The sequence below is a fragment of the Grosmannia clavigera genome (genome assembly GCF_000143105.1).
Source record: "Grosmannia clavigera kw1407 unplaced genomic scaffold GCSC_140, whole genome shotgun sequence".
Taxonomy (NCBI): domain Eukaryota; kingdom Fungi; phylum Ascomycota; class Sordariomycetes; order Ophiostomatales; family Ophiostomataceae; genus Leptographium; species Leptographium clavigerum.
The window spans coordinates 1,219,867-1,231,993 of NW_014040801.1; the positions used below are offsets into that span (position 1 = coordinate 1,219,867).

Genomic DNA, 12,127 nt, shown 5'->3' on the forward strand with positions numbered 1-12,127 from the left:
CCAATTCTGACGTCGCAACAAAGTCAGGCCAAAAGCCTTGATTGCATGCTCCTTTACTATGTACGAAGTATTACGAGGAAGTACTCCGTATGAACCTGTCTTTTCCCCTTACCGGGGTTGCATCTAACCTCTTTTTGTTGTTTGATGGGACTAGGAGGCGGAGACTAGCTAGTGGTTGTGCAAGACAATTTCTGTTGAATATTATGCACGGTGGTCTGTGTGATGCACAAGTGCCGCTATTGCGCATACACTGTGTAAATAACTATCGCATGCAGTTATGGCTCTGAGGAGCAGTTAGAGTCATACAGTGTTTAGCATAATAATGTACAGTCTGCGTCGACACCTAGCCATTATTGATTCTGACGCCAATGCTGCGGCTCCCAAGCCTACTCTTCATCCAGAGTCCCAAACACAGCCGCCACCTCGGGCACCTTGGCCTCAAATTCGCGCCGAGCCTCCTCCCAGACCCGCTGCTGGGCGATCCGACCGCTCGGGCGGTTCATGAAGGGCGGATAAGACACGGCGTCAAAGTCATGCAGGATCTCACCGTGAGCCGAGCCGGGGGCAGAGGCTCCATTGACAAGGGCAGTGGCGCCGATAAGGGGGTCGCGGGCACTGATATTCATAATGAGACGTGGAATCAGCTTGCTCTGGTTGGGGTTCGTCAGAGGGGTCCAGGCGGAACCCGGATCAGCACTGGTGATGGTCACACGGCCGATGCGGCCGGCATAATTCGCGTTGGCAATGCGGGCAGCTAGCTCGCGAGCAAAGTAGAGCAGCAGGGCCTTGGAGCGGCCGTACTGGTGGGCCTGTTCCATACCATCACGGTTGGAGCTGAGGCGCTTGAGATAAGATGCGTGCGGCGACCGGGGCAAGCCCATGGTGAAGGAGGACGGGTAGACGCCAAAAGAGGTGGTGAAAGTGAGGACCGGGGGCTCCGGATTGCCTGGCGAGGATTTGAGCAGAGGGAGCAGCAAGAGGGCAATGAGGGCGGTAGAGAGAAAATTGACTTGGATGCCTGATGTTGTTAGCAGGAGGAGGAGAGAAGGCAGAGAAAGAAAAGAAACAAGAAAGAAATAAGAAAGAAAGAAAGAAAGAAAGAAAAAAGACCGGAATTACTCACTGGTCTCCCAGTCCTCGGGCGACTCCCGCCGGTGAAAGGCAAGGATGCCGGCCGTCAGGAGGACGTGGTCGAGGTGCTGCAGCGTACGAGCCTTGGCAGCCAGCGCCTGGCAGCCGGAAAAGGTCATCATGTCGATCTGCCAGACCAGAATCGTGGGCACCGGCTTGCCCTCTGCGCGCAGGCCGGCCTCAATCTGGCGCTTCACGTCGGCGCAGTCGTGCACGTCGACCAGCACCAGCGTCCCGATACCGTGCTGTGCAAAGAGCGTGGCCGCCCGGGAGCCGTAGGCGCCGTTGGCACCGGTGACCATGGCCGTGCGGCCGCCATACGACGCTGTCGTCACCGTCGGCCGGCCGCTGCGCTGCGCCCACAGCAGCTGCCAGGGAAAGTACTCGGCCAGGAAGAGCGGCAGACCGTACGCCAGCAGGGCCGTGGCCGCAGTGACGACGACGCCAACAACGAGAGTAGTGTCCATCGGGGGAGAGATTCGCAAGGGCGACGAGGCGTGGAAGGAGGGCAGATTGCAGGAATTGTGACAGTGGACAGTCGTCACCCTATATATGTGGATTAGTAACTGCTTATGTCACCACGCGAGTGTCTGTGTGCTCGTCAGATGCTAAGACGACCGGGGCCGCCAAGAGTGGCTGCGGATGCTTGCGTTCCGCGATTATCGTAAGATTTGCAGTGGTGTGTTGTTTGGCTTTTAGGGGCTCTGCTTAGGGGGCTCTACAGCTGGAAGCTCGCTAAAGGCGCTACTACGGGGTAGTCCGATGCTGAGAAGCCGGTAAGAGTAGCAATTTATCAACAAAAACTGAGAGTTTGGTAAAAAGAACAGTGACAGCAAGTCGTGCCATTATTTTCTGCTTCTGTAGTAAAGATTTTGCTGATAGTCGTGGCTAGAGCGGTGTCGGAGCTCTCGTCGGACGTCGTTCCGCGACGATCTGCCGGCCCACTGCTAAGATACATTTTTCCAGGCAGCCGCACGTTGGTCGCCACATACGTCGTACGTAAATACGCTGAGATTGTCCCTTTTGTGCTCTACCATTGCTCAGTCTTGTCCTGCCAAATTAGCTCTTCTTGGTTTCCGTCTGACACAATTTGAGGATGTCTTAAGTCGCTCGTAGAGGCATCGTCTCCAGAGTAGCTGCCTTCTTACTGCTTCTCTAAGTGCCATAGTCGCAGCCTCGCGCTAGGGTTCTCGAGAAGGCTGATGGGCTATGTAATAGGCTCCACAAATCATCTTCAATGACAAACTTGTATAGGCCCTTTCCGCATCTTGAAATGCAATCCGAAAAACTTGATTTCTCCTGCCTTCACCGTCCATGATAACAATTTACTCCGTAACTTCCTTTGATATGAATGTACCTTGTATGCACATGTCATACGAGTCCGGGTGGATAGGGCTTTTTTAAGTGGTGTGGATTTGGGGGCTTACATAATCAGCCTTATAACTCGCATCACCTACGGAGTACTACAGTTTAAGGGAGTAGAAGCCACCCTAAGTAGAATAAGAACAGGAACCATTGCTCGCTGTAGTATGTCTATAGAGGCCGCCGCGAACAAGGACTTTGTCTACTTTGCAAGAAAACATTAAAGCTCGGCAGTGTCAGAATAGAAAAAATATCGCATGCGTTGTAGCCTCGAGCCAAGAGGCCAAGATCATCAAGTTTTGCGAAAGAACTATTTCGCTACTGTTACTCGCAAAGACCATCAAACAACTTAAGCAGTCTTCTCGACATCGGCACCCTGCCCGGGGGCAAACTCGTGCAGCTCGGCGCCAGTTGGAATGGCCGTCTTCAGGTCCTCGGGCCGCTCAACACCTTGAAGACCAAGGCTGGCGTTGATGCGAGCCATGCGCTCCTGGTCCTTGACGGCGATGCCGCCAGCGTCGCCGCCAAAGTAGACATCGAGCTCTTCGAGCGTCTTGTCCTTGGTCTCGGGCACAAACTGCCAGACAAAGGCGGCGCCGATGGCGCAGAAGGCGGCAAAGAAGATGTATGTGCCATAGCGCATGGACTTGAGCATGTCCTTCGTGGTCAGGCCGATGACAAAGTTGAACATCCAGTTGGTGGATGCAACGATGGAGACACCACGAGAGCGCATGCTTGTGGGGAAGAGCTCTTGGGTCAGGACCCAGGCGACTGGGCCCCAGGAGTAGGCGAAGTTGACAGCGAAGAGCTGAGGGGGTTAGTAGTCGAGATAGAGTTAAGTAATGGTGGATGAAGCTCACCCAGATAAAGACAATAGAGGCCCACCCGGCTGACCGGTGGGTGGACCACGAGTCCTCAAAGGAGCCGTCGACAGCGGCAACGACATTGTGGCAGATCATCATGCCGATGGCGCCGACGATGAGAAAAGTCTTGCGGCCGAAGCGGTCGAGGAAGAAGACGGCGGGCAGGGTGAAGACGATTTGGAAGATGCCGGTGACGCCGGTGGCGAGCAGGTCGGTGGTGGTGTTGGTGAAGCCAAAGGTCTCGAAGATCTGGGGGGCGTAGTAAAGGACGGCATTGATGCCAGTGAACTGCTGGCAGATCATAATTCTGGGGGGTCAGTCTCTTTTGCTCTTTTTTCTTGCCTTTTTCTGTCTTTTTCTTTCTTTCACACTCACATGCATCCAATCAAGACCCGACGCAGGATATTGGGCGTGAAGAGCATCTTCCAGGAGCCGATCCAGCCGTCCCTGGCGGTGAGCTCGGCATTGACCTCCTCATCGAAGAGCACAGCCGCCTTGATCTCGAGGTACTCAGCCTGGACGAGGGGGTCGTTGGGAGGCAAACGACGCAGCTTGGACAGCGCAGTCACGCAGTCGTCGTCGCGGTGCTTCATCATGAGCCAGCGCGGCGAGAAGGGCAGGAAGAACATGCCGACGAAGAGGATCCAGGCGGGCAGCAGCTGGAGGGCGAGAGGGAAACGCCAGGCGACATCCTTCTGGCCGAGACAGCGGTGGCCGGCAGCAAGGGTGTAGTTGAACACGCCGTCGTCATATTGCTGGTCAGCCGGAATGCCGGCGGGATCGCAATGGGTGCCGCCGACAAAGTGCATGCCGTAGTCGAGCCAGAAGGCGATGGTGGTACCGATGGTGATGGAAAGCTGCTGCAGCGACACGAGAGAGCCGCGCAGCTCTGGCGGTGCGATCTCGGCCTGGTACAGCGGGATGACCATGGAGAACATGCCGATGCCAATGCCGCCAATGACGCGACCGGCAAACAGCTCGCTGCTCCGGTGGGCGCCACACTGCAGCCCGGTGCCGAGCGTGAAGACCAGCACGGCCACCAGCATGCTGTACTTGCGTGAGATCCGGTCGGCCAGCCAGCCGTTGAGCAGTGCCCCAGCCCAGGCGCCCAGCTCCAGCGCCGACACCAGCCAGCCCTGGATTGTGCTTCCCTGCAGGTGCGGGAACTCGGACTCAAACGTCTCCATCACCAGCACCGAGCTCATGACCCCCTGGTCGTAGCCGTACATCAGACAGCCCAGCGCCGCAAACGCGCATGTCAGGAACACGTACGGATTCCGCAGCATGCCCACAATTCCATGCGGCTTCTCCGCTCTATACCGGCCCACGGCTGACTGGCTTGGAGCAGCAGCGACCATGTTGTGGTGCCTGTGTGGGTGTGGGTGTGGTGGCTGTACTGTGTGTGGCTATCTGCTGACAGGATTCCGTAAACTGTGTAGAAATGGCCTGCTTCAAATGTGGATCCTTCTATCTGCCAAGAAACAGAACCGGCTTTTATATTACTCCTGTTCTGTCTTCCCTCTGTCCGCCTGTCTCATCATTGTTTCCGGCATGCTTCTATAAAATCCCACCCCCCCTTAGTTTAATGACAGCCAACATATTTGGTAGCCAACGCCTGCTGCTCCTGTCTACTCGGTCTTATTCCGGCGCTGTATGCAGCCCAATAAGCCGCTGCATGTGTGCCGCGGCTCGAGAAGGACGACAGCGGCGCACGATATCGACGGCTGGCCGTTGCGGTTCCACCCACAAAACTCTCCGCATTCTCCATAGTCTCCCCGGCTTCCCTCCCCGTTCCCCTCCTCTCGTAAAGCCCCTCCGTCATTGCCGGTCATCGGCACCGAGAAGGATGCTGCCTAACTATATACAGCTACTTGCCGTGGCCGTAGCTGTTTCCTTATCTACGTACCATCAGGTCAGCGGATCACCAACGGGCCGAATATGTCTGCTGCATCATGCATGGTGCATCCCAGCGGCTGCACGGCTGCATGCTACCCGGTTTTCATTGGCTCGTGCGAGGATCTCGACACCTCTGGCCACCACTCGCAACGCCCAAGGCCTGCTCACAAGGCCGGTTCATTCAACTCCATTTCCCGCGGCCACTAAGACCCAATTGGCAGGTCCGAGCGTAGAGACGGGACAATGTGTAGACGTTGGTGCAGGAAGCTGAATAATAGGCGGATCGGTCCAATAGAAAAGAGGAGCATCATTAAACCAACACACCCCGAATGTTAGCAACATAATTTATATCCGTGCATGTCCGTTGAGGGCTTGCGTGGCCGTGTAGCTTTCAAGCAAGACAAGTGATTGGCTGTTCGGCTCGAAGAAATGGCTGATCCGCCTCTATAGAATACTCTCCGCGATAGAAGAACAAATTTGCGCAACCTTCTCCCATACTTTCCCCGCCATTCTCTCCCACCGCTCCGCTCTCTAGGAGTCCGTGAGGTTGTATATTTTCTGGATGCTCTGCAACACAGCCTTGAAGTCGATCTTGAGGTCTTTTAGCAGGCCGTTGTGAAAGTCAAAGACCCAGCCGTGGATGATCGGGTATTGGTTCTGGGCATACGACTGCTGCACGTCGGCCGTCTTGATCACGTTGCGGCACTGCTCAATCACATTCAGCTCGACTAGGCGGTCATAGCGCGCCGTCTCGTCCGCGATCGCGTCCAGCTCGCTCTCGTGCAGCCGGTACACATCCCGGATGTTGCGCAGCCACGGGTTCAGCAGGCCCATGTCCTTGGGCGTCATAGCCGCCTTGACGCCACCGCAGCCGTAGTGCCCGCACACGATAATGTGCTTGACGTGCAGATGCCGCACCGCGTAGTTGATCACGCCCATAGCGTTGAGGTCAGTGTTGCACACCAGGTTCGCAATGTTGCGGTGCACAAACGCCTCGCCCGGATCCAGCCCCGTGATCTGCTCCGCCGGGATCCGTGAGTCGCTGCAGCCGATCCAGAGATAGTCGGGCTCTTGCCCGGCCGACAGCTTGATGAAGAACTCGGGGTCCTGCTTCCGCTTCGCCGCCGCCCATGCACTGTTGTGCTCAAACAGCCGGTCGTGGCTCTGCTCCAAGTACTTGGTGATGTCCTTCTCCGCCATCTCGCGCCACCGAATCCGCGTCTTCTTAGCCTCCTTGCCAAGTGTGTTGTAATAGGCCCGCGTAGAAGTCGACGTCGTCGTCGCAGCAGCGATATAAACCGGGTTTGAGGCAACTCGTCTGGTGGTTGGCGACAGCAGCTGTGAGCAGAAGCGCATTTGCAATATGGGCATTGAGATGTACTCGAGCCCCAGCTATAAAACTCCGCAGAACGTCTGAATGATGGCGGGCGTTGGAGAAGGCCGATATGTTACTACCTTTTTTCGTCGTTTTTCCTCTTTCGGTCGAAACGTCACAGCAGAGCTTCCGCACTACGATAAGGCACAGTCTCTTATCGTGTATGGTGGGGTCACGCCGGTATTCCCCATTTATTGCCGGCACTCTCAACAGTCCAGCTTACGACGTAGAATATCGTCTTGTTTGTCTTAGCTATGAGTTGGTGAAAGCTTCAAGTATAAAATACATAAATGATAGTCACTAAGAATTGGTCTATGCAAGTTACAGAACTTTGAAGGCAAAGTTTGTTGCACGTGACCCTGTGCAGACTTTTCACTGCCGCAGTGCATCCACTAGCTTTAGCTTCCTTTCGAAAAATCCCATGCTTTTTCTTCCATGAAAGTTTCAATCCAGTGCTTTCAGTTGGAGTAAAAAGGAGATTTGAAGTGCAAAATTTTGTACTTTCACGTACCGTACACCGTACCGTATTTCTTAGCACTCATACATGAGGTTGAGACTAAAAAATTTGATCACCCGATATGGGGGTCGAACCCATAACCTTTGGATTAAAAGTCCAACGCGCTAGCCAATTGTGCCAATCGGGTCTGTGGAATGATGAGCGACTATTGTGATTTATAGAGGTGGCTTTCCGAAGCTTGGATCACGTGTATGTCCAGCCTATTTTGTACGAGCATAAACAGTGGACTCCAGGCTACTTTCGCAAATTCAGCTCAAATTTCTCAGTTCCAGAGCACACAATTCGGCCCTGACTACTCCATAGAGCGGCTACGGTACACTTCACTGCGGCTGTTATCCGTTTCTTTTGTTCTTAGTCTCTCAGGTTGTTCTCTTAATGTGGGTATATTTGTGACTGCATATACATTCTCTTAAAAAATTCACAAAAGAGCCAACTGCGTCTGAAGCATTTCGGCTACGATTGTGCTTCCCCTACTCCGAGCCTTCTCTAGAACGACATTAAACACCTGCGAGATACCTGTTGCTGACGCGTAGGTAGAGCGTAAAGTTTCTATGAATCCCAGTATCTGGTTGTAGACGGCCCGCTCCTCCTGTAGCCGTGCCTGGTCAATTGTAAAGACGGCAAAGTCGGCAATGTGTTCCTGAACAATACTATGAGCGCCACGGATAGTGGCATAGAGGATCCCGAACATGGCAGCCACAAGGGTTCTCGTCCTCAAGAACAAGTGTTCGCGCGTGACGCCCCAGCCAGCGACGGCATGTCTGAGAATACTGGGCTGAGCTGTGTCTGTTGTGACCCAGCCTTCGACAAAGACGGTGGCCATTGAGTGGATAATGTCGGGAATCCCATGCGGATCTGCCACCATGGCAGCAAGAATCTCCACACAAGCTGTGCCGAAGCGCTCCATTTCGTGGCGGCCGGTCGGCAACACCTGACTGGCCAGGAATGTCGCCTCAAGGTTGAACATGAAGACAGACATTCCATCGTGGACGATGAAGCCCTTGCAGCAGACGTTGCGCGCGGCCAACGCCCAGATGGCGGCTAGGTTATAGGCCAGTTGCGTATAGCGCTGTCTGGTGGCTGATGCCAGCAGCTCGATGCCGATGATAGCCTGCTTCTTGGCTTTGATCAGATCGCTAGCCTTGAACAAGTCCTCAAAGTCCTTCACCAGGCATTTGACCAGGACCTCCATCATGGGATCGCTGGCCTGACCAGAAAAGGAAATATACTGCAGCGCCTTTACTTAATGATCCGCGACCAGCCAGACTATCGTCCTATCACCGAAGTCTACTGCCATGAGAAGGATCTCCACTGCTGTCTGCGTGACCCTCTCCAGCTTGCCACTGGCACTGCTCGCGGCTTGTCGGTTTCTGTCATTCATCTCTTCTGCGCTGGGCGTCTCCCATCCGGTAAGCAAGGAAAGCACTGCGGTTGCCCCAGCCAAAGCTGGCCTGACCAGCATCTGCAGACGCTGACTATGCGCTGGGGTATTAGCAGCCGATGATAATGGTTGATCATCCCCGTTCTCGTCACTACCGTCCTGGTCGTTCCGCGCGAGCTCGACAACTTTTTTGAAAGCCGTTACAGATACATCGCATAACGCCCGCAAAGACGGCCCCTGCCTCTTCTGGATAGTCCATTTAAAAGCTGTCAGAACCATGACCAGGTACTCTTCCATCATGCTGTCATGGCCCATTGTGACAGCTGCCACGAACAGCTGCAGCTGGCTGTCTAGCATAGATCTCATCACTCCTCCAGCATACCCGCTTTCGGCCTCGTGTAAGTCGACTGCCGCCGCTGCCTGCATCGAGGCAGTACTGGACAGCCTGCGGCTTCCTAGTCCCCAGCCTCTGCTGTTGGTTGCGCCCCGTTCTCGCAGCAGCTGGGCCACGTCACCATATCCGTTACTGACGGCCACGTCCAGGATAGTGCTACCGTCAGGGAACCTCGCAGTCGTCTTTTCCCCGTGATCCAGGAGCAGCCGGACAATGTCCACATTACTGCCCGGCTGCAGCCATGGATGACTGACTGCCACCACCCCCTGAAGCGGAGTCACGGCCGGAGTTCCTGCTAGACAATTCGCGTTAAAGCCAGCGTCCAGCAACAGCTTGACGATGGGTGCCGACGTGCCGGTAGCGGCCTGCTGCAGAGCCCCGTCAGACTGCTTGTCGCCGCGGTACTTCTTCAGGCGTGGACCCGATTACAGGATGGCGGCCACGCACTCCTCCGATGCAGCCATGAAGGCGGCTTTCAAGGGCGTACCCATCTGTTCGCTCTGCGCATTCACATTGGCATTGTTAATCAGCAGCTCAACCACCACCTTGTCGAGTCCACAAAAGCAGGCCGTCATCCGAGGCGTGATCTGTTGTCGTCGCTTTCCGACCTCGGCCTTGGCGCCGTGGACCAGAAGTGGTTTGGTGGTCTCGGTCTCTCCGACCAGGGCCGCATAGTGTAGCGGCGTGCGGCCGTCCGCGTCGGTCGCATTTATATTTCCTACAAAGTCCTTTAGGAGCACCTTCACCATGTCTGCGGCCTTCTTGCTATCCTGGCAAAGGATCGCCCAGTGTAGTGCCGTCTTTCCATCTTCGTCACACGCTCTGTCGTGGTCCTGCCTGTTGCTCCGTCGAAGTACGGCCAGAAACTCCGGCTCGCCAACGTAGCAGACGTTGTGCATGACGGCGACGCCTGCTGGAAACGGATTTCGCGCCTTGACTAGGAGCACCTGGAAGGCCGAAAGCACGTTGTTGGCATTGTCGACGAGAGTCTCCTTCAGTCGTGCCTCCAGCCACTTTCTGGCGTCCTCCGCCCTCTCGAACTTCTCCCATACACCCGTAGAGACATGATGCACCCAATTCGACGACACATAGCGCAGAAGAGGCCGGTCCTGCAGCAGCCTCTCGAGCGGCCCAAGACGATACCACGTGACCCCAGGCAAAGGACCCGATGAGAGGTCGGGCAGGCAGAGCTGATCAATGCAGTATCTGGCCATCTCGCGGTACGGAAGCGGTGCCCATTTGCTGCTGCCGCTCTCCAGATAGGTTTCAGCGTGACGTGCATAAGACTGACGCTGTCTCTCGCCTCGTGTATGACGAGAAGCCCACAGCAGATGTCCATGAGCTTATTTTTTCGTATATCTCGTAGTTCTCTCGCCATATCTTCATTCTCGTCATCCCAGACCGCACACAGCAGTTCTGTGACAGACAGCGTCCGAGTCGCACAAGCAGCCCACGTCAGAGCTTTCTTGGCCAGGCTCCGACTGCTCACATCTCTGTTATTGATTCGCTCGAAAAGGGCTTCATAGGCCGTATTGCAGATTTCGTGAGCAATGGCCAGACTAGAGGGTCTTTGTTGGGATGGTCCATTCTGGAAGGAAGCAAGTATCGTAGATAGCGGATAGCCCGGCTGGCTTATGAGAAGGTTCATATACAATGCAGCAAGGAGGAATCTAGCAAAGATGATATGTCGTCAGCAGACTTCCGAGCGGTGCGAGAGGAAAACATACAGGCCATTTGCCTCCCTGGTCACAACTTCAATGAATTTATGGACGTCCCCGGCGTCACACTTGACCAGGCTCGATTTCAGAGCTGGAATCATAGATTCAGCGTAGATCTTAATATCTTCGTCGTTTGCCCGGATTTCCAGCGACAGCTGCTTTGTGTCGTCGATGCAAACCAATTTTGATTGTGCAAACGTTGGGGTCGATGTGGTCAAGATCTTGATCTTGTAGTGTTCGCGGTCGTTCTTGGTTTGCAAGCCATGGAAACATCCATGAAATCGATCAAGATTTTGCGTTCTACGCACTGGTCGAGGGCATCAATGACAAGATACACCCTGTCATACCAGTCGATGACGTTCTCCAGTTTTTCGATCAGATCTGAGGTTTCTGGCATCGATGATTTAACACTCAAGTTCGACCGCATATTTCGGTCGTAGAGGGCCTTCACTAGGGGGTAGGGGCTGTTCTCGTTTCCGTCGTCTGGTAAGTTGAGCATCAGCTGCCTCAGAATGTGGCCGAGTAGCCGTCTGGCTGACTGGTTCTCCTTGCTGATATCGGAGCTGAAGTACAGGAACGCCAAGCCTGTCTTAGCGTTACCATTGCCTATGGCCTCAATCTTGTGGGATAAGTCGTCGATGATGGCTGTCGCGATAAACGTCTTGCCCGCCCCGGGTAGGCCACAGAAACAGAGCGTCGTGTCAGACGACTAGAGATCGAACCATCTGTTGTTATCATCTGAGTTCAGTATCCAGCGACTTGTGCTTTTAACTCGCCTTTCCATATGGTCGTCAAAAGAGTCGGCGTGCTTTCTAAATCGTAGCCAAGTGACAATCCGAGTGTGGATCAACTCTTTGCTCGCGGCAGTCAGAGCCTCGATGAGAAGACTGCAAAGAGACCTGTTACAGCGGGCCATACAAATAAAGGAAGACAGGAGACGGGATGCCATACTGGTCTTTTATAGATACTGCGCTTTTTATCCTCCCAAAGAGCTCCTTGAGCTCACTTTCGAGCCCTCGTAATTTCTTTTCTACCGAAGGCCACTTTCCCTTGGCTATGCCTCTCTTGCCCATCACTCGCATACGCCGCTTGAAATCGCCCTTCTCTTCAAGGGAAAGGGGACTATACTTTAACATATCTTCTAACATCAGCTCCATAGTATCTCTGTACTTTACCAAATCGCCACCTTTCGAAAGCGCCGATCGCAAAGCGCTCGAGGTTTCCAGATAAGCATTCAACCGTTCTTCGTGCTCCCCTACAACGTCGTGTAGCCACTTTTCGATCTCTGCCGTTGTCTTTGATATTTCTTGAATCGTCTTGTTCATGTTTTTTATAGACTTTCCATAGTTTATCACCAACTTGCCGATTTTGAGCGAAAAGTCAAAAATGCCAATGATGGCCGACGCCGCGTCCATATTGTCCAGCGTTAAGCTCGACAGTTGTGAAGACAGAACTATCTTTGGGAATATCATAATGGCCGTTCCGACGTC

General features: G+C 54.2%; 4 protein-coding genes across 4 annotated transcripts; all 4 read right to left on the reverse strand.

Moving 5' to 3' along the window:
* Nucleotides 1-386: 386 nt before the first annotated feature.
* On the reverse strand, nt 387-1,598 carry CMQ_844 (short chain dehydrogenase reductase; the record flags this gene model as incomplete). Its single annotated transcript, XM_014317923.1, has 2 exons — nt 387-1,018; nt 1,124-1,598. The coding sequence occupies 2 exons, from the start codon at nt 1,596-1,598 to the stop codon at nt 387-389; spliced, it is 1,107 nt and encodes a 368-aa protein (XP_014173398.1).
* Nucleotides 1,599-2,842: 1,244 nt separating this feature from the next.
* CMQ_1159 (sugar transporter) lies at nt 2,843-4,714 on the reverse strand (the record flags this gene model as incomplete). Its single annotated transcript, XM_014318238.1, has 3 exons — nt 2,843-3,301; nt 3,354-3,663; nt 3,732-4,714. The coding sequence occupies 3 exons, from the start codon at nt 4,712-4,714 to the stop codon at nt 2,843-2,845; spliced, it is 1,752 nt and encodes a 583-aa protein (XP_014173713.1).
* Nucleotides 4,715-5,783: 1,069 nt separating this feature from the next.
* On the reverse strand, nt 5,784-6,608 carry CMQ_971 (carbonic anhydrase; the record flags this gene model as incomplete). Its single annotated transcript, XM_014318050.1, has 1 exon — nt 5,784-6,608. The coding sequence occupies one exon, from the start codon at nt 6,606-6,608 to the stop codon at nt 5,784-5,786; it is 825 nt and encodes a 274-aa protein (XP_014173525.1).
* Nucleotides 6,609-7,562: 954 nt separating this feature from the next.
* Nucleotides 7,563-12,052, reverse strand: CMQ_531 (ankyrin repeat protein; the record flags this gene model as incomplete). Its single annotated transcript, XM_014317610.1, has 6 exons — nt 7,563-8,351; nt 8,436-9,305; nt 9,363-10,170; nt 10,647-10,885; nt 10,966-11,346; nt 11,606-12,052. The coding sequence occupies 6 exons, from the start codon at nt 12,050-12,052 to the stop codon at nt 7,563-7,565; spliced, it is 3,534 nt and encodes a 1,177-aa protein (XP_014173085.1).
* Between the last annotated feature and the right edge of the window lie 75 nt (nt 12,053-12,127).